Source organism: Scyliorhinus torazame, chromosome 8, assembly GCF_047496885.1.
Source record: "Scyliorhinus torazame isolate Kashiwa2021f chromosome 8, sScyTor2.1, whole genome shotgun sequence".
In the NCBI taxonomy this organism is placed as follows: Eukaryota; Metazoa; Chordata; class Chondrichthyes; order Carcharhiniformes; family Scyliorhinidae; genus Scyliorhinus; species Scyliorhinus torazame.
Window position 1 is genome coordinate 279249226 of NC_092714.1, and position 26469 is coordinate 279275694.

Sequence of the window (26469 nt, forward strand, 5' to 3'; positions counted from 1 at the left end):
AGGTCTTGAACGAGAACTTTTCTTCAGTATTTACAAATGAGAAGGGCCATATTGTTGGAGAGGACAGTGTGAAACAGACTGGTAAGCTCAAGGAAATACTTGTTAGGAAGGAAGACAAATCCCCCGGGCCTGACGGGATATATCCAAGGATTCTATGGGAAGCAAGAGATGAAATTGCAGAGCCGTTGGCAATGATCTTTTCGTCCTCACTGTCAACAGGGATGGTACCAGGGACTGGAGAGTGGCGAATGTCGTGCCCCTGTTCAAAAAAGGGAATAGGGATAACCCTGGGAATTATAGGCCAGTCAGTCTTACTTCGGTGGTAGGCAAAGTAATGGAAAGGGTACTGAAGGATAGATTTCTGAGCATCTGGAAAGACACTGCTTGATTTGGGATAGTTAGCACAGATTTGTGAGGGGTAGGTCTTGCCTTACAAGTCTTATTGAATTCTTTGAGGAGGGACCAAGCATGTGGATGAAGGTAAAGCAGTGGATGTAGTGTACATGGATTTTAGTAAGGCATTTGATAAGGGTTCCCCATGGTAGGCTTATGCAGAAAGTAAGGAGGCATGGGATAGTGGGAAATTTGGCCAGTTGGATAACGAACTGGCTAACTGATAGAAGTCAAAGAGTGGTGGTGGATGGCAAAAATTCAGCCTGGATCCCAGTTACCAGTGGCGTACCGCAGGGATCAGTTCTGGGTCCTCTGCGGTTTGTGATTTTCATTAATGACTTGGATGAGGAAGTTTAAGGGTGGATCAGTAAATTTGCAGACGATACGAAGATTGGTGGAGTTGTGGATAATGAGGAGGGCTGTTGTCGGCTGCAAAGAGACATAGATAGGATGCAGAGCTGGGCTGAGAACTGGCAGATGGCGTCTAACCCTGAAAAGTGTGAGGTTGTCCATTTTGGAAGGACAAATATGAATGCGGAACACAGGGTTAACGGTAGAGTTCTTGGCAATGTGAGGAGCAGAGAGATCTTGGGGTCTATGTTCATACATCTTTGAAAGTTGCCACTCAAGTGGATAGAGCTGTGAAGGAGGCCTATGGTGTGCTAGCGTTCATTAACAGGGGGATTTAATTTAAGAGCTGTGAGGTGATGATGCAGCTGTACAAAACCTTGGTACGGCCACATTTGGAGTACTCTGCATAGTTCTGGTCGCCTCATTTTAGGAAGGATGTGGAAGCTTTGGAAAAGGTGCAAAGGAGATTTACCAGGATGTTGCCTGGAATGGAGAGTAGGTCTTCCGAGGAAAGGTTGAGGGTGCTAGCCTTTTCTCATTAGAACGGAGGAGGATCAGGGGCGACTTGATAGAGGTTTTATAAGATGATCAGGGGTATCAGATAGAGTAGACAGTCAGAGACTTTTTCCCCGGGTGGAACAAACCATTACAAGGGGACATAAATTTAAGGTGAATGGTGGAAGATATGGGGGGGGGGGGGGGGGGGGGGGGGGGGGGATGTCAGAGGTAGGTTCTTTACCCAGAGAGTAGTGGGGGCTTGGAATGCACTGCCTGTGGAAGTAGTTGAGTCGGCCAACGTTAGGGACCTTCAAGCAGCTATTGGATAGGTACATGGATTACGGTAAAATGATATAGTGTAGATCAATTTGTTCTTAAGGGCAGCACGGTAGCATTGTGGATAGCACAATTGCTTCACAGCTCCCGGGTCCCAGGTTCGATTCCAGCTTGGGTCACTGTCTGTGCGGAGTCTGCACATCCTCCCCGTGTGCGCATCCTCCGGGAGCTCCGGTTTCCTCCCACAGTCCAAAGATGTGCAGGTTAGGTGGATTGGCCAGGATAAATTGCCCTTAGTGTCCAAAATTGCCCTTAGTGTTGGGTGATGTTACTGGGTTATGGGGATAGGGTGGAGGTGTTGACCTTGGGTCGGGTGCTCTTTCCAAGAACCGGTGCAGACTCGATGGGCCGAATGGCCTCCTTCTGCACTGTAAATTCTATGATAATCTATGATTAATCTGGGACAAAGGTTCGGCACAACATCGTGGGCCGAAGGGCCTGTTCTGTGCTGTATTTGTCTATGTTCTATCCACTCTGTCTATGCCCCTCAATTTTGTAGACCTCTATCAGGTCTCCCCTCAACCTCCGTCGTTCCAGTGAGAACAAACCGAGTTTATTCAACCTCTCCTCATAGCTAATGTCCTCCATACCAGGCAACATCCTGGTAAATCTCTTCTGCACCCTCTCTAAAGCCTCCGCATCCTTCTGGTAGTGTGGCGACCAGAATTGAACACTATACTCCAAGTGTGGCCTATCTTGAGGTTCTATACAGCTGCAACATGACTTGCTAATTTCTATACTCTATGCCCCGGCCAATGAAGCCAAGCATGCCGTATGCCTTCTTGACTACCTTCTCCACCTGTGTTGCCCCTTTCAGTGACCTGTGGACCTGTACACCTAGATCTCTGACTTTCAATACTCGAGGGTTCTTCCCATTTACTGTATATTCCCTACCTGCATTAGACCTTCCAAAATGCATTACCTCACATTTGTCCGGATTAAACTCCATCTGCCATCTCTCCGCCCAAGTCTCCAGACAATCTAAATCCTGTTGTATCCTCAGACAGTCCTCATTGCTATCCGCAATTCCACCAACCTTTGCGTCGTCCGTAAACTTACTAAATCAGACCAGTTACATTTTCCTCCAAATCATTGAGATATACTACAAAGAGCAAATGTCCCAGCACTGATCCCTTCGGAACACCACTAGTCACAACCTTCCAATTAGAAAAGCACCCTTCCATTGCTACTCTCAGCCTTCTATGACCTAACCAGTTCTGTATCCATCTTGCCAGCTCACCTCTGATCCCGTGCGACTTCACCTTTTGTACCAGCCTGCCATGAGGGACCTTGTCAAAAGCCTTACTGAAGTCCATATAGACAACATTCATTGCCCTACCTGCATCAATCATCTTTGTGACCTCCTCGAAAAACTCTTATCAAGTTAGTGAGACACGACCTCCCCTTCACAAAACCACGCTGCCTCTCGCTAATACGTGTAATTGTTTCCAAACGGGAGTAGATCATGTCTCAAAGATTTCTCTCCAGTAATTTCCCTACTACTGAAGTAAGGCTCACCGGCCTGTAGTTCCCTGGATTATCCTTGCTACCCTTCTTAAACAAAGGAACAACACTGGCTATTCTCCAGTCCTCCTAGACATCACCTGAAGACAGTTAGGATCCATAATTTCTGTCAAGGCCTCAGCAATTTCCTCTCCAGGCTCTTTCAGTATTCTGGGGTAGATCCCATCAGGCCCTGGGGACTTATCCACCTTAATATTTTTCAAGATGCCCAATACCTCGTCTTTTTGGATCTCAATGTGACCCAGGCTTTCTACACACTCTTCTCCAGACTCAACATCCACCAATTCCTTCTCTTTGGTGAATACTGATGCAAAGTATTTATTTAGTACCTCGCCCATTTCCTCTGGCTCCACACATAGATTCCCTTGCCTATCCTTCAGTGGGCCAATCCTTTCCCTGGCTACCCTCTTGCTTTTTATGTACGTGTAAAAAGCCTTGGGATTTTCCTTAACCCTACTTGGCAATGACTTTTTGTGACCCCTTTTAGCCCTCCTGACTCCTTGCTCAAGTTCCTTCCGACTTTCCTTATATTCCACACAGGCTTAGTCTGTTCCCAGCCTTTTAGCCCTGACAAATGCCTCCTTTTTCTTTTTGACGAGGCCTACAATATCACTCGTCATCCAAGGTTCCCGAAAATTGCCATATTTATCCTTCTTCCTCACAGGAACATGCCGTCCTGAATTCCTTTCAACTGACCGTTGAAAGTCTCCCACATGTTAGATGTTGATTTACCCTCAAACATCCACCCCCAATCTATGTTCTTCAGGTGCAACCTAATATTGTTATAATTAGCCTTCCCCCAATTTAGCATTCACTATAGGACCATTCTTATCCTTATCCACCAGCACTTTAAAAAACTTACTGAATTGTGGTTACTGTTCCTGAAGTGCTCCCCTACTGAAACTTCTACCACCTGGCTGGGCTCATTCCCCAATACCAGGTCCAGTAGAGCCCCTCCCCTAGTTGGACTATCTACATATTGTTTTAAGAAGCCCTCCTGGATGCTTCTTACAAACTCTGCCCCGTCCAAGCCCCGAGCACTAAGTGAGTCCCAGTCAATATTGGGGAAGTTAAAGTCTCCCATCACAACAACCCTGTTGCTTTTACTCCTTTCCAAAATCTATCTGCTCCTCTGTCTCCCGCTGGCTATTGGGAGGCCTGTAGTAAACCCCCAACATTGTTGCACGGGGCAGCACGGTAGCCTTGTGGATAGCACAATTGCTTCACAGCTCCAGGGTCCCAGGTTCGATTCCGGCTTGGGTCACTGTCTGTGCGGAGTCTGCACATCCTCCCCGTGTGTGCGTGGGTTTCCTCCGGGTGCTCCGGTTTCCTCCCACAGTCCAAAGATGTGCGGGTTCGGTGGATTGGCCATGATAAATTGCCCTTAGTGTCCAAAATTGCCCTTAGTGTTGGGTGGGGTTACTGGGTTATGGGGATAGGGTGGCGGTGTTGACCTTGGGTGGGGTGCTCTTTCCGGGAGCCGGTGCAGACTCGATGGGCTGAATGGCCTCCTTCTGCTCTGTAAATTCTATGATTGTGACTGCACCCTTCTTATTCCAGATCTCTACCCATATAGCCTCACTTACCTCGGAGGTGTCTTCCCGCAGTACAGTTGTGATATTCTCCCTAACCAGTCACGCAACTCCTCCACCCCTTTTACATCTCCCTCTATCCCGCCTGAAACATCGAAATCCTGGAATGTTTAGCTGCCAATCCTGCCCTTCCCTCAACCAGGTCTCTGTAATGGCAACAACATCATAGTTCCAAGTACTAATCCAAGCTCTTAAGTTCATCGGCTTTAACTGTTATACTTCTTGCGTTAAAACATATGCCCTTCAGGCCACCAGTCCCGCTGTTTTCAGCAACATCTCCCTGTCTGCTCTTCCTCAGAGCCATAGTGGCCCTATTTCCTAGTTCTCCCTCCATGCTCTCACCTTCTGACCTATTGCTCCGGTACCCACCCCCCTGCCATATTAGTTTAAACCCTCCCGTGTGACACTAGCAAACCTCGCGGCCAGGGTATTTATGCATCTCCAGTTTAGATGCAACCAGTCCAACTTATACAGGTCACACCTGCTCCGGAAGAGCTCCCAGTGGTCCAGATAACTGAAACCCTCCCTCTTACACCAGCTGTTTAGCCACGTGTTTAGCTGCTCTATCTTCCTATTTCTAGCCTCACTGGCACGTGGCACAGGGAGTAATCCCGAGATTACAACCCTCGAGGTCCTGTCTTTTAACTTTTCGCCTAGCTCCCTGAACTCCTGCTGCAGGACCTCATCCCCCTTCCTGCCTATGTTGTTAACACCAATATGTACCACGACCTCTGCCTGTTTGCCCTCCCCCTTCAGGATGCTGCTACCCGTTCTGAGACAACCTAGCACCAGGGAGTCAACATACCATCCTGCAGTCTCTTTCACGTCCACAGAAGTGCTTATCTGTGCCCCTGACTATAGAGTCCCCTATGACTTGTTCTTCTGCGCTCTGACCCTCGCTGAACATCTGAGCCACTGCTCTGGCTGCTGCTATTTTCCCGATAGGCTATCCCCCTCGTCAGTATCCAAAGTGGTATACCTGTTCGAGAGGGGGACAACCACAGGGGATTTCTTCACTGACTGCCTGCCCTTTCTGGTGGTCACCCATCCCGCTGCCTGCACCTTGGGTGTGACCACATTTATATAACTGCTAACTATGACGCTTTCCGCCACCCGCATGCTCCTAAGTGCATCCAATTGCTGCTCCAACCGAATCACAAGGTCTGTGAGGAACCCCAGCTGGGTGCATCTTCTGCAGATGTAGCCGTCCGGGACGCTGGAAGCCTCCCGGACCTGCCACATCTCAGTCATCATCTGGTACAGTGGTCAGCACTGTTGCCTCACAATGCCAGAGATCCGGGTTCAATTCCGGCCTTGGGTGACTGTGTGGAGTTTGCATTTTCTCCGTGTCTGGGTGGGTTCCCTCCCACAGTTCAAAGATGTACAGGTTAGGTGGATTGACCATGCTAAATTGCCCCTCAAATGTCCAAAGATGTGTAGGTTAGGTGGGATTCCAGGAATATGGCAGGGGAGTGGGCAGAGGTAGGCTTGATGGGCCAAATGGCCTCGGTCTGCACGGTAGGAATTCTATGGTTCTAGGAGTTGGCGCTGGGGGGAGGGGTTTAGATTTCTGGGTTACTAGGATCATTTCTGGGGAAGGTGGGACCTGTACAAGCGGGACAGTCTGCATCTGAACCAGAATTGGATGAACATCTTTCTGGGTGGGTTTGCAAGTGCTGTTGGGAGGGATTTAAATTAGTTCTGCAGGGGAGGAGACACAGCGTGTTTGGCAATGGGGGTTACAGCATGTTGAGTTTCAAGTGAATACGGAGAGGCGGGATGGCCTCTACTTTAATGCCAGGACTATCATGGATAAGACAGGCAATTTAAGAGCGTGTATCGACACATGGAGTTGTGATGTTGCTGCCAGAAAGACATGTTTGGGGGAGCTCAACATTCTAGGGATAGGATCTTCAGGCAGGACAAGGGAGTGTAAAAGAGGAGGTAGTCTTGCATTATTAATTAAGGAGTCTTTTACTGCAGTAAGGAGGGACGATATCATGGAAGGGTCTTCTAATGAAGTTGTGTGGGTAGAACATGGGAATGCTGACCAAGCATCTGCAACAGGAGGAACAAGTCCAGAGAACTCTGGATGTCTGGGAATATTCAGGACTGGATAGAAAGTAAAAGGCGTTTAACAGGAACACAGAGAAACTCTACAAAGACGAGTGTTGAATATAAGAAAGTGCAGGGTGAACTCAGAAAGGCGAATAGGAAAGCAAAGAGGGGGAATGGAAAAGCATTGGTGGATAAATTTATGGAAAATCCCAAGATATGCCATAATTATATCATGGGAAAAAGGTAGGACCCATTAGGGACCCAGGCAGTAATCTGTGTGCCAAGCCGGGTGACATTCGGAGGGTGTTAAACAATTACACAACTGTCTTCACTTTGGAGGAGGAGGATGTTGGTGCAGAATTCAGTCAGAGGGACGGAGGCTCTTGAGCAGGTTGACATAGGGAGTAATGATAATAATCTTTACTATCGTCACAAGTAGGTTTATATTAACACTGCAGTGAAGTTACTGTGAAAATCCCCTAGTCTTCACATTCCGGCGCCTGTTCGGGTACACTGAGGGAGAATTCAGAATGTCCAATTCACCTAACAAGCATGTCTTTCGGGACTTGTTGGAGGTAACCAGAGCACCCGGAGGAAACCCACGCAGACACGGGGAGAACGTGCGGACTCCACACAGACAGTGACCCAAGCCAGCAGTCAAACCCGGGACCCTGGCGCTGTGAAGTCAGGAGATTTTGGCAAGCTTAAAAAGTGGAAAAATCTCTAGGCCCAGATCAGTTGTATCCCAGGATGCTGTGGGAGGCGAGGGAGAAAATTACTGGGGCTCTGGCCCAAATGTTTAATTCCTCTCTGGCCACAGGGAGAGGTACCACTGGATTGGAGGACAGCTACTGTGGTTCCACCTTTCAAGAAGGGTGGTAGAGATAAACCAGGGAATTACAGACCAGTGAGTCTCATGCCAATGGTAGGAAAGCTATTGGAGAAAATTCTGAAGGACAGAATCAATCTCCACTTGGAGGGACAAGGTTTGATCAGGAATATTCAGCATGGCTTTGTCAGAGGAAGGTCATGCCGAACAAATTTGAATGATGTTTTTGGAGGAGGTGACCAGGTGTGTAGATGAGGGTAGTGCAGTTGATGTAGATTACATACATTTCAGCAAAGCCTTTGACAAGGTCCCACACGAGAGACAGAAGGTACAAGCACATAGGACCCAGGGCAATGTGGCAAGTTGGATCCAAAATTGGCTTAGCGGTAGAAGACAGAGGCTGGTGGTAGAAAGTTTGTTTGCGTGACTGGAGGCCAGTGTCCAAGTAAGTGTGTGTGTGTGGGGGGGGGGGGGGGGGGGAGAGAAGAGGGGAGAACTGAAAATGGCTTGTCACAAGTAGGCTTCAAATGAAATTAGTGAGAAAAGCCCCTAGTCGGCACATTCCGGCACCTGTTCGGGGAGGCTGTTACAGGAATTGAACCCGTGCTGCTGGCATTGTTCTCCATTACAAGCCAGCTGTTTAGCCCACTGTGCTAATCCAGCCTCTATAGAGAGAGAGAGAGAAAAAGAGAAAGAGTAGGAGAAAGAGAAAGAGAGAGGATAATAAGTAAGTTCGCAGATGACACGAAGGTTGGCCGGGTGGTTTGACGGGGAAGGAGGTTACAGGTGGATAAAGATGGATTGGTCAGATGGGCAAATTAGTGCCTGATGGAATTTAACCCTGAAAAGTGTGAGGTGATGCACTTTGGAAGGAGTAACACAATAAGAGAGTACCCAAAGGAACGAATAGGAAGCTCTGAGGAACAGAGAGATCTTGGGGATTTGTCCACAGGTCCCTGAAGCGGGAGGGGGGGGCGTTAATATGGTCGTTAAGAAGGCGTACGGGACACCTGCCTTTATCAGTCGCGGCATAGATTATCAGAGCAGGGAGGTTATGTTGGAGCTGTAAAGGACTTTGTTTAGGGCACAGCTAGAGTATTGTGTTCAGTTCTCGGCACCGCATTATTGCACTAGAGCGGGTGCAGAGGTGATTCACCAGGATGTTGCCTGGGATGGGAGCATTTCAGCTACAAAGAGAGAGGCTGGATAAACTCAGATTGATTTCTTTGGAGCAGAGAAGGCGGAGAGGGAACCTGATTGAAGTCTATAAGATTAGGAGAGGCAATGGACAGGATGGATAGAAAGCAGCTCTCCCTCTTGAAGGGTCAATAACAAGAAATTTTAAGGTGAAAGTCAGGAGGTTTAGAGGGGATTTGAGGAAAATAAATGTTAAGTTCTTGAGCAACTAAATGCTGGCCTAACCAGCAACGCCCACAAAACCCAGAGGGTGTTGGGAATCTGGAATGCTCTGCCTGGGAGGCTAGTTGAGGCAGGAAAACCTCACAGTACCTGAAATGTCATAACATTCAAGGATATGGGCCCAGAGTTGGGAATTGGGGTTAGTGGATTCAAGTGGTTATTTTTCTGGTCTGTGCAAATCTGATGGGGAGAGGGACCTCTTTTGTACTGTATGATTCTATCTATGTTTTAACTAATTTAAATCCACCTCTTACCACCGGAGGCATATTTTATACACATTAAACCAGAAGATACAGATGGAGAAAACTATTTCAGAATTTCAGACAGTAAATTACTGTCAACAAAGTGCAGGAAGTATCAGGTTGGTAACTCCAGTAGCCAGTGACCAGAGGAAGTGGGAGAAGAATGGTAGCCAGGACATGGAATCAGGCAATGAGAGTCTCAGACGTTACAGATCTCACAACACACAATATGTCTGGGTGAGCTCCACTGTAAGCTCCATATACAATGGGAGATTAACTACACAGCAGAGGGACGAGCATTACCAGTTGAGTCATCAGGCATTTTAACCACCAATGATTACTGCAGTTTTCTTCAGGGCAATGGGAAACCATCAGCACAAAACTGACAACTCGTGGAGCTGGTCAGAATGATAAATAAAGAGAAAGGAAAGAGTGAATGATCCTCACAGACAATGACACTGCATTATACTGTACAAAAACTCTACGGAGAGGTTATACTCATCACGCCAGGTGTGACGAACGCAGAAATTTCAGATGTATTGTATTATATGTATTTGGTGTCGGGTTAAAAGCCTGGATAGTGAGAGACTGCAGCAGTCATGTTTTTAAAAATCCTGGTTTGAAAGGTTGTGAGTGAGAGGTGCAATTAAAGCATCGTAAAAGCTTGTGATAAATGATGTTTGTTTGGATTAAGAGGGTTCCCTGTGGAAGTATTTAATTAGAGACCTACCTTTGTGTTCAGCAAGTTATGATGTAACTAAGGGAGTACCAGGCACTCCAGCAGAGAAGCAGAGGTTGGTTTCTGGGAGCCAATCCATGAAGACAGTTTCTGAAAACTTGAGCTAGCTGCCAGGATTCAGGTCTATCTCGTAAAACAGTCTCGAAGAACATCTCGTAAGCAAGTATACCTGGGCCTGCTAACTGTATTAAAAGTGGGTTGGGAGCCGAGATGGCTTTGTTGTTTGATTGTAAGTAAAGATAACAAGTTAAGGGTTATTGTGTCACTGTATTGATTAGCATTGTTTAAGGTGCCATTGTAAGCTATTTTTCGTGTAATATACTGTGTTAGTAATAAAGTTTGTTTAATGTACCATATCTCTATTTCTTTGCGAAATCACTCCTGGAATGAGGTATCCTTTTCTCAGTCTTCCAAAAGTAAAATAAAATATTTGGATTGCGGTCCAGTATCCCAGCCACTGTTGGGGTCTGGTCCAGGATCGGAATACTGGGATTTCTTTCTTCATAGAGCCATTACAGCACAGATGGAGGCCATTCTGCCCACTGGGTCCATGCTCACTATACAGCAATTCACCCAGTGGCCCTGCAAGTTTACTTCCCTCAAGTGTCCATCCAATTTTCTTTGGAAATCATTTATGATCTCCGCTGGCAACATCTTTGTAATCAGCAGGTTCTGAACGGTGATACAGGTCTATAAGATAATGAAATGGTTTGATAGGGTAGAGGTGATGAAGATGTTTTCACGTAGGGCGAGTCCGGAACAAGGGGCTAGAAACAGAAGATAGTCCTTAATAAATTGAAATGAAAATGGAATGAAAATCGCTTATTGTCACAAGTAGGCTTCAATGTTGATAGGGAGAGGTGAAGTAGCATGTCAGTGTGGAGCATTAATATCCAGGTGAAGCAATTTGGCGGAATGACCTGCCGGTGTTCTGTAAATACTTTGTAATAACCGGACCCCTGCATAATTAAAACACAGCTTACCGACACACATCCTTCCGATAATTCTGCATCCTGCAATCGAGGCGTGGACCACGGGAATAGTCTCAGACAACTCCCCTTCAAAGACACTGAAAACAAAACAACTTGTTAGCAGCAAGCTCTACCACGCTGATTAACACATTATTCTGACCAACATACAATATAGAGGAATGGGTTTGTACAAAGTGAACTCAAAGAGGAATTCCTCAGGCAACCTTTTTTCACAGTCATGTGAAACCTTGGGCACCAGAACGGAATGCCAAACCCAGGATTCCATTCATCACCAAGGTTGCTAGTGCTAGCATCACAACTTCCCCTCATACTCTCAACACTCCACCCAATGCTTGATCGGAGAAAGAATTTTGGCTCAGTAGAGTAGAATCACAACAGTGCAGGAGGAGGCCATTCAGCCCATTGAGTCTGCACCAACCCTATGAAAGGGTATCCTACCTAGAGTCAGGCCACCACTCTATCCCCTTAACCCAGTAACCCCACCTAACCTCAACTTTTGGACAATGCATTTAGAAAATCATAGTATGATCAGACAAAGTGAACATGGTTTGATGAAAGGGAAATTAAAGGACAGAGCTAGCAGGGTGAATAAAGGAGAATCATTAGATGCAGTATACTTGGATTTCCAAAAGATGCCACACACAAGGAAAATATGCAAGAGCCCATGGAGTTGGGATAACACATTAGTAGAGATGACTGGTTAACAAACAGGGAGTAGAGATAAATAAGACATTTTCAAGTTGGCAGGCTGTAAACTGGTGGAGTGCCGCATGGATCAATGCTGGCACCGTAGCCATGTACAATCTACATAATAATAATAGCTTATTGTCACAAGTAGGCTTCAATGAAGTTACTGTGAAAAGCCCCTAGCCTGTTCGGGGAGGCCGGTACGGGAATTGAACCCGCGCTGCTGGCATTGTTCTGCATTGCAAGCCAGCGATTTAGCCCACTGTGCTAAACCAGCCCCTACATTAATGTCTTAAATACATTGCTCTTGGTCTATGTTTTCTGACAAGGCAAAGTTAGGTGGAAAGCTGCAAGGAGGACACAAAGACCGCAGAGAAACAGACAGGTGAAGTGAGTGGGCAACAAGGTGGCAGATGGTACACGGTGTTGGCAAGCGTGAGGTTATTGCCTTTGCAATTAATAGAAAAGTGGATTTTTTAAAAAAATTGCATCAAACTTATAAATGTTAAGACTGTGTTTTGGATGGTACTCATACAAGGAATACAAAGTAAGCCTGCAGAAACAATTAGGAAGGCAAATGACATGTTGGCTGTTAAGGGGAACAGGGCTGGTTTAGCTCAGTGGGCTAGACAGCTGGTTTGTGATGCAGAACAAGGCCAGCAGCGCGGGTTCAATTCCCGTACCAGCTTAGAATTCTGAATTCTCCCTCTGTGTACCCAAACAGGTGCCGGAATGTAGCGACTAGGGGCTTTTCACAGTAACTTCATTGCAGTGTTAATGTAAGCCTACTTGTGACAGACGATAGGCTATCTTACCTTAGAGTACAGGGAAAAAAAAAAAAAAAAAAAAAAGGGGTCTTATTACGACTGTATAGGTAAGATTACACCCAGAGCAGTGTGTATAGTATTGCTCTCCACATTACAGGATAGAATTGTAGTGGAGACAGTTCAGTGAACATTCACTAGATTGGTTCCTGGGATGCGGTTTCTGGGATGCAAGGGCTGATGATAAGAGGATGAGTAACCATAGCGGATATTGTCTGGATTGGTTAATAATTCTGCAGAGGCTCAACAGGGGAGATAGATCGTTTCCCCAGCTTGGGGTATCTGGGGGCCCAATCTCAGGGGAAAGGACCAATCATTTGGGGTTGTAATGAGGGGAAATATCTTCACTCAGGGTTGTGAATTGTTTGGAATGTTCAAACCCGAGGGCTGTGGATGCTCCACCACTGAATATATTCACAGCCGAGTTCGAGCTTTGGTTTTTCAGGGATCTGGGGGAGCACGCTGAGCCAAGTGGTTGACTCTTTAATTGTCCTCTGAAATGGCTGAGCAAGCCACTGTGTGTCAAAAATGACTACAAAGTCTAGGGAATGAACCCAGGCGAATCACCCAGCATCGACCTCGAGACTGGAAACAACAATGGCAAACCTGGCCCTGTCCACCAGGCAAAGCCGTCCTCACTAAAATCTGGGGCCCTGTGTTGAAATTGGGAGAACTGTCTCACAGCCTAGACCAATAGCCTGACACTGCCATGCTCATGCCATATCTTACCATGTCCCAGACACCACTGCCACCATTCCTGGGTATGTTCTGTCCCACTGGCAAAACAGACCCAGTAGAGGTGGCAGCACAGTGGTATACAGTTCGGAGGGAGTTGCCCTGGAAGTCCTCAACATCGACACCAGACCGCACTGAGGCTCTGGAATCAGGTCAAACAGACATGGAAACGTCCTGCTGATTACCACATATCATCCTGTCTTCCCCACATCAGATGATGAACCAGTATTCCATGTTGAACATCACTCGGAGGAAGCACCGAGGGGGACACGGATGCAGAATTGACTCTGGACTGTCGAACTTCAATGCCCATCAACAAGAGTGACTCAGTATCATCACTGCTGACTGAGCGAGCCGAGTACTAAGGACCTAGCTATTAAACTGGGTCTGCGGCAGGTGGTGAGGGAACCAACAAGAGGGAAAAGTTAACTTGCCCTCATCTTCACCATCTGCCCATGACAGTAATCGGCAGGGGTGACTACTGCAGAGACCTTGTGGAGACAAAGTCCTGTATTCACATTGAGAATAACCACCATTGTGTTGTGCGGCACTACCACCATGCTAAATGTGACAGATTTCAAACAGATCAAGCAATCAGCTGCTGTGTGCCATCAGCAGCAGGATTGTATACAACCACAATCTGTAAACCTGCAGCCCAGCTTTTCCCCACTCTCCCATTCCCATCAAGCTGCGGGAATCGACTCTGGTTCAATGAAAATGCGGGAGCAGCACCAGGGATACCTAAAAATGGTGTCAATCGGTGTGCCAAACAACACGAGATAGACAGAGTTAACCCATCCCACAACCAACGCGTCAGATCTAAATTCTGCAGTCTGCCACATCCAGCCGTGAATGGTGGACGACAATTAAACAACTCACTGGAGGAGGAGGCTCCACAATATCCCCATCCTCAATGCTGGAGGAGCCCAGCACACAGTGCAAAGGTCAAGGCTGAGGCATTCGCAACAATCTTCATTCAGCCAGAGTGTGAGCAGGGTGACGCCAGACTCATAAAGAGGTTGTTTGGAGCGATTGCGGCTGATAATGAGTTCTGCGGGAATGTAGCAGTGACGATTAAGACTTATGTTGAGCTCAATCAGAATGGGGAGGTATTGGCAGCCACGTTCTGGGAGACTATCGAAAGCCGTGGTCCAAGGGAGAAATGAGAAGTGGCAATCGTTGGAAGAGATAGTGGAGGTGGATAGGAGGTACTCTGTGGCCCCCATGAAGGAGTTGCTGGCGGAAGGGAAAAGAGGCTGGAGGGGCAGTCGACGGTGGAAAGGGCAGTAGGTCGGCTGCGGCGGGCACGCGGGGGGTTGCAGTAAGGGGAGAAGGCGAGCCATATGTTGGCCACCCCAGCTTCTGGGTATGTGGAGGAGAATCTGCTGGCTACGCTGGTGCAGGCGATTTAGTTGCTCCCAAAGGAGAAGGGCCACTGGAGTGCCAGTCCTATAGAACATACAGTGCAGGAGGCCATTCGCCCCATCGAGTCTGCACCGACCCACTTAAGCCCTCACTTCCACCCTATCCCCGTAACGCAATAATCCTTCCTAACCTTTTTGGTCACGAAGGGCAATTTATCATGGCCAATCCACCTAACCTGCACATCTTTGGATGGGACTATAGGCCCATCTCGCTGCAGAAAATGGGGAAGAAAGTGTTGGCAAAGGTATGGGCGAGAAGGTTGGAGGGGTGTGCACCGGAGGTGGTCTCAGAGAACCTTAATCAACCCTTCTTGTCACTTTCTCAAAGAATTCAATCAAATTTGTGAGGCACGACCTTCCTTTAACAAATCCATGCTGACTATCCCTGACTAGTCCATGCCTTTCTATGGTGACAGTTAATCCCGTCTCTCAGGATTAATTCTACTAATTTGCCCATCACTGACGCATGACTAACTGGTCTATAATTGGCATTTCCTTCGATCTCTTTTTAAACAATGGAACCACGTCTGCATTTCTCCAGTCTTTTTTCGAAAATAAATTTAGAGTACCCAATTATTTATTTATTTTTCCAATTAAAGGGGCAATTTAGTGTGGCCAATCCACCTAACCTGCACATCTTTGGGTTGTGGGGGTGAAACCCAGGCAGACACGGGGAGAAGGTGCAAACTCCACACGGACAGTGACCCACGGCCGTTATTCGAACCCGGTCCGCAGCACTGCAGTCCCCAGTGCTAACCACTGTGCCACATGCCACCCCTGCATGTCTCCAGTCCTCCGGTATCTATTGAAGATTGGAATGGAAAATCATCAAAGAGCATCTGCTATCTCCTCCCTGACCTCCTTCAGTAGTCTCAGAAACAATTAATCCGGCCCTGGCTACTGCCCACACCACCCATTCCTTCGGTTACGGAGCTAGAATCTGAGAAATTATTTCTAATAGCACTCTTGAGTGTACCTACACCACATGGATCGCATTGGTTCAAAAGGTGACACCCTGGGAGGCAATCCTAAATGTTAACCCCCAATCCCACACTCCATCAGCACTTACCAGTTTCCAAGTGCTAAAACCCAGTTTAACGTCACAGTAATGTTGCACATTAAACTGGTTCCCAGGATACGGATATAATGGTGATTTTTGTAAAGTGTTCAGGTCAACACTTGGCTCTCTGATTCTTCACCTCAACAGGGATTTGGATGGAGGCAGAGGAGTTGAGTTGTTGTTCCTGATCCAAAGAGCCGGAGGTGATGCAGGGTGGTGGGAAGGGGTGCACAGAGGGAGAGACATAAGGAGCAGGAAAGAATCACGGCCCCATCATCTGTCCTCCACCATTCTGTGGCATCACTTCTAAAATTCTTTCACGAGGGGTGGGTAGGCCAGCATTTATTGCCTACTGTCAGTTGCCCTTGACAAGGTGGTGGTGAGGTTCCTTCTTGAACCACTGAAGTCTATGCAGTACTGTGCTGGTAAGGAGGGAGTTCCAGAATTTCTCCTCCGTGACAGCAAGGAACAGCCAATATATTTCTATGTCAGGATGACGAGTGACTTGGAGGGAACTTGCAGTTGCGATGTTCCCATGTGTCTACTGCTCTCGCTCTTCCAGATGGTAGAGGTTGAGTATTTGGAAGGTGCTGCCTAAGGAACCTTGGTGAGTTGCTGTAGTGCATCGTGTAGATGGTACTCAAGGCTACCATTGTGCCTCAGTGGTGGAGTAAATATTTGTGGATCGAGTGCCAATCAAGCGGGGCTGCTTTGTCCTGAATGGTGTCGAGCTTCTGGAGTGTTGTTGGAGCTGCACTCACCCAGGCAAGTGGAGAGTATTCCATCACACTCCTGACTTGTACCTTGTAGATGGTGGACAGGCTATTCTTGGGGGTGGGGTGTCAGGAGGGGAGTTACTTGCCACAGGTTCCCAGCCTCTGACCTGCTCTTATAGCCACAGTATTTATACGGCTAGTCCAGCTCAGTTTCTGATCAATGGTAACCATCCAGGATGTTGGAAGTGGGGATTTTGGATTTAGTAATGCCATTGAGCATCATGGGGCAATACTTCCCTCTTGATGGAGATGGTCATTGTCTCGTCTTCCAAGCATTATTCAGATTCCTACTGCAGAAAGCGTCAACCCCAGTGGGGACAAAAATAATAATAAACTGTCAACATTGCTAGTTTGGGCACACTGGAGAATAGTTGGGAGTGTGACAGGAAACTGCACCCGCAGGGGAGCAAAGAAAAATATCACAACTTAATCACATCCAACAGCCCTGAACCCCACAGCCATTTGAGCAATGGATCAATACAGAATGTCCAGTGCAGAAGGAGGCCATTCGGCCCATCAAGTCTGCACCGGCTCTTGGAAAGAGCACCCCACTTAAGCCCACATCTCCACCCTATTCCTGTAACCCAGCAACCCCGTCTAACCCAAGGACAATTTATCATGGCCAATCCACCTAACCTGCACATCTTTGGACTGTGGGAGGAAACCGGAGCACCCGGAGGAAACCCACGCAGACACGGGGAGAATGTGCAGACTCCGCAGACAGTGACCCAAGCCGGAATCGAACCTGGGACCCTGCCACTGTAAAGCCATAGTGCTAACCACCATGCTACCCCTTATATATTAGTGAGATATATCAGTGAGATATTTCAAGATGATTAGCAGAGAGCAGTCCATGGTAAACTGAGATAAGAGGGTGGGAACATTTCCCTTCGATGATAGATTCTCCAATTAGCCCCCTCGCCCCCGTCCTGAAGGCAGTGTTACGCAGCTGCATGGATAACGGTCAACATGACGCGGCTGGTCTGTTGTGAGTGATACATGGGCTGATGCCGTGACAATGTAGGTGTTAGGGGACAGGGGAGAGGTTATTCTCATTAAGTTTACTGATTATTTCTATACGACTAAACAACAGAGTGCAATCCCAAGGCACTACTTCTACAATTTTGCATAATAAATCTGGCATTTGAGCAGCGAAGTTGGCCCATTAGTCATCACTGAACTAATGGATGAGATTCAGTGGCACCAGCCATTGTAAATCAGCAGAAATGTTGGTTTTAAAGCAATTTGTATCTGGAATTTGTAATATATGGAATCGGACAGAAATAAAATATAACATAACCGGACTCGGAATTGTAGATTAGGGACAGGAGGAGGCGGCCCAAGCATGGTGAATGTGGCAGTGCACAGGTACTGATCTAAAGCAACACACCACAACCTTAACAAACGCTTGTAGGCTGGGATACATCACCAGTCCTCCTCCTCAATGCCGTTTTAGTGACAGCTATGGGGCATCTATCAAAGCAGCAGAGCGAATGTTGGGCACCAATACACTGCTTTTACATTCCAGTTCAAAGTGACGCACAATGTGGATAGATCCAGCCATTCAGCCCACCCAGGCTGTTCCTCCATCTGTTTCTGTTCTTTCTCCAGATCCCTCCATACCATCACTTCCTGCTAAACACCACCATGGTTTTTTGTATCTTTGACCTTCGGCAAGATGCTGTACATGCTCAGCTCTTTGAGAGTGTGATTCTGGACTCCAATACTGACCCTGCCAATTACTTTACAGCAGAGTTCACAGGTTATTGTGCGGTGGCACAGCCCCTTTATCCCAGGTATCCGCCTGGCCAGTTATGGCAGGGCACACGAAAGACTGATACATAACCGTTTCAAACTGAACATTATACTGTAGAGATCTGACCATCGCAAAATCCAATGCTTTGCTTTAAATTCTACACTGTTTGAAGTGATAGATCTGGCCCCATGTAACTGCCATGCTGCTGCTTCTCGGTATCCTGTAATCTCACATGGCTGTTCTTGCAACGAGTCCATACCCTTTTTTTTTTTTATAAATACACCCACTCACTGATGCCAGACGTGCCTGCAATTCTGTTTCATCAGAATACCTTCCAGCTTAAGTTGGGATACACTGCCATCCATTCCTAAATCCAGGTCACTGCTCTCTTCAGGTACAAGCAGAGGCTTGGCACAGGACCCTTGGAGACAGACATCGCTTGTCATTGCCTGACAGTCTGAGGCCTTCAGACTTTCTACCCCAACTTTGCTCGCTGCATCCCAGCAGTTTCTCATTCATATACAAAGTTGCCTCTAATGCCATGAATTTGTCTTAGCTGGTAATGTAATCTCAGATCTCTCCCAATCCAGATGTGCAGCCCCTGTGGTTGAAGAGCATGAGGCAGCTGTTTAGGCTCAACATGTGCACACTGTTTTGGGGGGGGGGGGGGGGGTAAGAGAGACACAGGTAAATGCAAACCTATTTAATCCTCCACATTATCTGAAGATGTTATCCCAAGACATGCAGCAATAACAGGAGGATGAAATGCAGTCTCTGGGATGGTCATTAGAATGTGAAATGCCAGTGCAATGCTTGGACTGAGTGAGCAGTCAGATCACTGGATCTCACTGCACCATGGACACACCCACAGTAGATCACAGGCAGACTGTGCACTGTGTGCTTCCATCAGAGGAAGCAATTTGCTCAAACACACTATTGTTTGGTAAATATTTTAAAATATCTAAATAGGGTGCTCTGGAAACGAGCACTTTAAGAGGCACTCAGTCACAGTATCTGCAGGGGGAATTAATGGCTTTGTTACTCCGAGGGGGTGAAATGGTTCTCACTTCACCCCAAACTATCCCTGCACTCATTCTCTGCTACTAGAGACTGAAAGGCCAAGGACGACTGGGTGCAACGAGTTAGACACAGATCTTTACTTTCCATATCTTGGGGTCAAACACAACTCATGCGATAAGAATGCAGGAAGAGGAGGAGGCCATTCAGCCCTTTAAGCCTGCATTGCCATTGTGCCAGATTGGTGTCTTAACTTCACCTTCCCACCATGGCTCCATTTACACCCTTGACGAACGTCAATCTCAGGTTAAGAATTATTAATTGACTGCTTTGATGAATGACATAATTTTCACGCTGTTGCCACCATTTGGGAAGAAAGGTTTCCTAACTTCTCTCCTCGTTGGCTTGTTGGCCTGGCTCAGATTTAAAGACGACGCCCCCTTGTTGTAGACTGACTCGCCAGCAGAAAATGTTTCTCCCAATCTCCCCTCAATTCCTTTCAAATCCTAAACACCTCAATTGATTCACCCCTAAACCGTCTTTATTCCTGGGAATTTACAGAGGAGGCCATTCGGCCCATCAAGTCTGCACCGGCTCTTGGAAAGAGCACCCCACCCAAGGTCAACACCTCCACCCTATCCCCATAACCCAGTAACCCCACCCAACACTAAGGGCAATTTTGGACACTAAGGGCAATTTATCACGGCCAATCCACCTAACCTGCACATCTTTGGACTGTGGGAGGAAACTGGAGCACCCGGAGGAAACCCACGCAGACACGGGGAGAACGTGCAGACTCCGCACAGACAGTGACCCAAGCCAGAATCGAACCTGGGACCATGGAGCTTTGAAGCAATTGTGCTATCCACAATGCTACCGTGCTGCCCACGAATGCAGGGCTGCGTGTGTGAAATCTCTCTTCTATTCTTACCCTTGAAGCCCTGGTAATATTCGGATGAATCTTCACTACCCTCCGTCCAGGACAATATATCCGTTCCAAGGTGTGATATCCAGAACCGTGGTTCACCCAGGGCTTTGTATGTCTGCATCATGACTGCCTCTCCTTTGTGTATTCTAGTTTTCTCGATATAAACACAAACACTTTAGCTTCTTTGACCCGGAGTATTATATGTTAGTGATTGGTCTACAGAGACCCCAAAATCTTTGGAACGCCACTGTTCCTTAGTATCTCAAAAAAATTCAATCTCTCCTTATTCTGGTTCAAAGGGATATTGTAAAACCTCGGACATGATGTCAGCAAACACCTGCCAGAAACCCCTCAGCCTCGGACACGCCCAAAACACATGGACATATGAAACATCGGAGGACACCACCACCACCCCCCCGCACAGCTCCCACACCTATCCTCCACCTCCTCAGTCATGTGAGCCCTGTGGACCACCTTAAATTGTGTCAGGCTGAACCTGGCGCACAACGAGGACACATTAACTCTCCTCAGGGCCTCCTCCCATAATCTGGCCTCCAACTCCCCACCCACCTCTTCTGCCCACTTTCTCTTCACCTCCCCTATCGAGGCTCCCTCCCACTCCACCAGCTCCTTACAGATCGGAGACCTTCCCCTCTCCTGCTCCTGCTCTCAACACCCTTGGGGGGGGGGGGGGGGGGGGGGGGAGGAGGAGGAGAGAGAGAAAGAAGAAAACAGTTAGGCCAAAACCTGCCTCCGCATAAAATCCCTCACCTGCAGTTATCGGAATCCATTCACCCCCGGCAATTCAAACTCTTCCTTCAGCTCCTCCAGGCTCGGGAAACCCACATCAATAAAGGGATCCCCAAATAGGGGCCGGATTAGCACAGTGGGCTAAACATCTGGCTTGTAATGCAGAGCAAGACCAGCAGCGCAGGTTCAATTCCCGTACCGGTCTCCCTGAACAGGCGCCGGAATGTGGCGACTAGGGGCTTTTCACAGTAACAGACATTAAGCAATGATCATCATTATTGATCCCTGATCTTCATCCCTGCCTGCTGCCATCTCCGAAACATCCCATCCAGCCCCCCCCGCCCCAGAGCGAACTGGAACTCCATGATAATCTATGAATCTATGGTGATTACCACATATCGACACCCACACTGATGCTCCCTCTAATTCCACATGCTGCCTCCACTGTCCTCATATCCTCAGGGCTGCGACCGCTTAGGGGCTTGTGGAGTACCGAGCCGGTGAGAACTGCAGAGGTGCTGTCAATAATGCCCCCAAACCAGTGTCCTTACATGAGGCCGCCTCCACCTGTTCCCATACCGACCCCTCCCCCACTACACACTTCCTATCGCAATATTCGCCGCTCTGTAATAGTTGATGAAATTCGGGAGAGCCAGCCCCAACCCCCCCAGCAGCACCTTTTTCACCTGCGAGGTTTTACCCACCAATACAATGTAGAGATCTCTGCATTCACATTTTTAAAGAATGCCTTGGGAATAAAAATTGGGAGACTCTGGAAAACAAAAAATCTCAGGAGGACTGTCTGCCAACGACACTGGGAGTGCGCCCCACCTCCGAACCGAAAATCCCCTCCTCATCTGTTCTACCAGCCGCCCCACATTCAGTTTATGCAGCTGCTCCCACTTCCACGCCACCTGGATGCCTAAATATCGAAAGTTCCCTCCCACATCCACTCGGCACTTCTGGCTGAAGATTGATACGAATGACTCAGCCTTGCCTTTTGCACAGATGTGCTGGGCTCCTCCATCATTGAGGATGGGGATATTGTGGAGCCTCCTCCTCCAGTGAGTTGTTTAATTGTCCACCACCATTCATGGCTGGATGTGGCAGGATTGCAGAGCTTAGATCTAACGCGTTTCTTGTGGAATCATTGAGCTCTGTTGGTTACTTGCTGCGTATGCTGTTTGGCTCACAAGTAATCCTGTGCTGCATCTCCACCAGGCTTTCAGTATGAATGATGTTGCTCCTGCCACGCTCTCCTGCACTCTTCATTGAACCAGGGTTGACCCCCTGGCTGGGTGGTAATGGTAGAGTGGGGGATATGCTGGGCCATGAGGTTGCAGATTGCGGTTGATACAATTCTGCTGATGGCCCACAGCGCCTCATGGATGCCCAGTCTGGAGTTGCTCGATCTGTTTGAAGTCTATCCCGTTTAGCACGGTGGTAGTACCACACAGCACGATGGAGGGCACCCTCAATGTGAAGACGGCACTCCACAAGGACTATGCGGTGGTCACTTCTACCGATACGGTCATGGACAGATACATCTGCAGCAGGCAGATTGGTGAGGAGGTGGTCAAGTATTTTCCCTCATCACCTGCTGCAGTCCCGGTCTAGAAATATAGAAGATCGGAGCAGGAGGAGGCCTTTTGGCCCTTCGAGCCTGCTCCGCCATTCATCACGATCATGGCTGATCATCCAACTCAATAGCCTAATCCTGCTTTCTCCCCATAGCCTTTGATCCCATTCTCCCCAAGTGCTATATCCAGCCGCCTCTTGAATATATTCAAAGTTTTAGCATCAACTACTTCCTGTGGTAATGAATTCCACAGGCTCACCACTCTTTTGGTGAAGAAATGTCTCCTCATCTCTGTCCGAAATGGTTTACCCTGAATCCTCAGACTGTGACCCCTGGTTCTGGACATGCCCCACCACTGGGAACACCCTCCCTGCATCTACCCTGTCCAGTCCTGTTAGAATTTTATAAGTCTCTTATGAGATCCCCTCCTCATTCTTCTGAACTCCAGCGAGAACAATCCCAACCTAGTCAATCTCTCCACATATGACAGTCCCGCCATCCCTGGAATCAGTCTGGTAAACCTTCGCTGCACTCCCTCGAGAGCAAGAACATCTTTCCTCAAAGGAGACCAAAATTGCACACAATACTCCAGGTGTGGCCTCACCAAGGCCCTGTATAATTGCAGCAACACATCCCTGCTCCTATACTCGAAACCTCTCGCAATGAAGGCCAACATACCATTAGCCTTCTTTACCGCCTGCTGCACCTGCATGCTTACCTTCAGCGAATGGTGCACAAGGACACCCAGGTCCCGATGCACACTCCCCTCTCCCAATTTACAACCATTCAGGGAGCAATCTGCCTTCCTGTTTTTGTTTCCAAAATGAATAACCTCACACTTGTCCATTGGTTTGCCCACTCGCCCAACCGGTCCAGATCTTGCTGTAGGATCCCTGCATCCTCGTCACAATTCACCCTCCCACCTAATTTAATATCATCTGCAAACTTTGAGATGTTACATGTTGTTCCCTCATCCAAATCATTAATATATATTGTGAATAGCTGGGGTCCCAGCACCGATCCCTGTGGTACCCCACTAGTTACTGCCTGCCAATTTGAAAAAGAACCATTAATCCTTACTCTTTTGTTTTCTCTCTGCCAACCAGTTTTCTATCCACCTCAATACATTGCCCCCAATCCCATGCGCGTTAATTTTGCACAATAATCTCTTATGCGGGACTTTGTCAAACGCCTTCTGAAAGTCCAAATATACCACATCGACTGGCTCCCCCTTGTCGACTGTACTGGTTACCTCTTCAAAGAATTCCAACAGATTTGTCAAGCATGATTTTCCCCTTCATAAATCCATGCTGACTGATCCTGCCACTGCTTTCTAGATGTTCCGCTAGTCCTTGATAATGGATTCAAGCATTTTCCCCACGAGCAGCTATGTTCTTTAGGACCCGGCCAGCTTGGTCGCTGGTGGTATTACCGAGCCAGTCTTGGTGATGGACATTGAAGTCCCCCCACCCAGAGCATATTTTACGTCATTGCCAACCCCAGTTCTTCCTCCACGTGGTGTTCAACATGGAGGAGTCTGGATTAATCAGCTGATGGTGGCCGGTACGTGGTAATCAGCAGGAGGTTTCCTTGCCCATGTCTAATCTGAAGTCATGAGACTTCATGGGGTTCAGAGTCGATGTTGAGAACTCCCACAGCAATTCCTTCCTGACTGTATACCACCTCTGCTGGGTCTGTCCTGCCGGTGAGACAGGACATACCCAGGAATGGTGGTAATGGTGTCTGGGACATGGTCTGCAAGGTATGATTCAGTGAGTAAGACCATGTCACGCTGTTGCTTAACTAGGTCGGTGAGACAGCTCACCCAACTTTGGCACAAGCCCCCAGATGTTAGTAAGGAGGACTTTGCAGGGTCAACAGTGCTGAGTTTCCAGTTGTCGTTTCCGGTGCCTGGTTCGATGCCAGGTGGTCCGGCCGGTTGCATTCCTTTTTTGTGGGTTTGCGTAGCAGTTGAATACAACCGAGTGTTTTGCTAGGCCATTTCAGGGGGCATTTAACAATCAACCACATTGCTGTGGGCCTGGAGTCACAGGCAGCACGTTAGCACAGTGGTTAGCACTGTTGCTTCACAGCGCCACGGTCCCAAGTTCGATTCCCGGCTTGGGTCAGTGTCTGTGTGGAGTCTGCACATTCTCCCAGTGTCTGCGTGGGTTTTCTCTGCGTGCTCCAGTTTCCTCCCACAAGTTGTGGCAGGGGGATGGGAACCAATGCAGGAAGTCGGAGGGAAGTAAAACAAAAGACAGTAAGGGGGAAAGTGTAAGGCAGAGAAGCCATAGTCAAAAATCAAAAAGGGCCACAGTACAGGGTACAGTGCAGGACCGGGGGTGTTGTACCCAAATGCGCGCAGTATACGGAACAAGGTAAATGGGCTTGTTGCGCACATTGAAATTGGCCGGTATGATGTTGTGGGCATCACCCAGACGTGGCTGCAAGGGGATTAGGGCTGGGATCTAAATATCTAAGGATATGTGTCCTATCGAAAGGACAGGCAGGTGGGCAAAGGGGGCAGGGTTGCATTGTTAGCAAGGAATGGAGTTAAATCGATAGCAAGGAGCGATATAGGATCAGAAGGCATAGAATCTCTGTGGGTAGAGTTGAGGAAACGCAAAGGTAAAAAGACCCTGATGGGAGTTATGTACAGGCCCCCTAGCAGTAGTCAGGATGTGGGGCAGAAAGTAATAGAAAAGGCAGATAAAAAAGGCAATATTACAATAATCATGGGTGACTTCAAAAAGCAGGTGGACTGGGAAAATCAGGTTGGTAGTGGATCCCAAGAAAAGGAATTTGTGGAATGTCTAAGAGATGGTTTTTTGGAGCAGCTGGTGACAGAGCCGACTAGGGAACAGGCAATTCTGGATTTGGTGATGTGTAATGAGGCAGACTTGATTAGGGAACTTAAGGAGAAGGAACCCTAAGGGAGCAGTGACCACAATGTGATAGAATTCACCCTGCAGTTTGAGAGGGAGAATCTGCAATCAGATGTAACAGTATTACAATTAAATAAGGGTAATGACAGTGGAACAGCAATGGCAGCAGTTTTTGGGGGTTATTAGGGAGGCACAACAGAAATTCATCCCAAGGAGGAGAAAACATGTTAAGGGGTGGACAAGGCAGCCTTGGTTGACGAGGGATGTCAAGGACAGCATAAAGGCTAAAGAAAAAGCATACAAAGTGGCGAGGATTAGTGGGAGACCAGAGGACTGGGGATCAAAAGCGAGCAGAGGACAACTAAAAAAGCAATGGGGGGGGGGGGGGGGGGGGGAGGAGAAGATGAAGTATGAGTGCAAGCTAGCTAGTAATATAAAGGAAGATACAAAGAGATTTTTTCAATATGTAAAAAGGTAAGAGGCAAAAATAGACATTGGACCACTGGAAAACGTGGCTGGAGAAGTAATAATAGGAAACAAAGAAATGGCAGAGGAACAGAATATGAGTGATGATCTTTCAGGAATCACTGGAGGCAGGAAGGGTCCCAGAGGACTGGAAAGTGGCTAATGTAGCACCACTGTTTAAGAAGGGAGGGAGGCAGAAGACGGGAAATTATAGGCCAGTTAGCCTGACTTTGATCATTGGTAAGAGTTTGTTATTAAATTCGAGATCGCGAAGCACTTGGAAGTGCATGGTAAAATAGGACTGAGTCAGCACGGCTTTGTCAAAGGGGTTGTGTCTGACAAACCTGTTAAGAGTTATTTGAGGAGGTAACAAGCAAGTTAGACAAAGGAGAATCAGTGGACGTGATTTATTTAGATTTCCAGAAGGCCTTCGACAAGGTGCCACATAGGAGATTGTTAAATAAGTTAAACGGCCATGGTGTTAAGGGCAAGATCCTTGCATTGTTAGAGGATTGGCTGACTGGCAGAAGGCAGAGAGAGGGGATAAAGGGGTCTTTTTCAGGATGGCAGCCGGTGACCAGTGGTGTGCCTCAGGGGTCGGTGCTGG

General features: G+C 47.8%; 2 protein-coding genes across 2 annotated transcripts in view; one reads left to right on the forward strand and one right to left on the reverse strand.

Annotated features, from left to right (window-relative positions):
* Positions 1 to 26469, forward strand: part of LOC140428680 (uncharacterized) — a 195157-nt gene that overhangs the window by 146526 nt on the left and 22162 nt on the right. The window lies entirely within an intron of this gene.
* Positions 1 to 26469, reverse strand: part of eif6 (eukaryotic translation initiation factor 6) — a 122383-nt gene that overhangs the window by 89891 nt on the left and 6023 nt on the right. The window contains exon 2 of the mRNA XM_072515409.1: positions 10965 to 11050. Within this exon, the coding sequence (XP_072371510.1) occupies positions 10965 to 11050 (86 nt within the window). The remainder of the gene's footprint in view (positions 1 to 10964; positions 11051 to 26469) is intronic.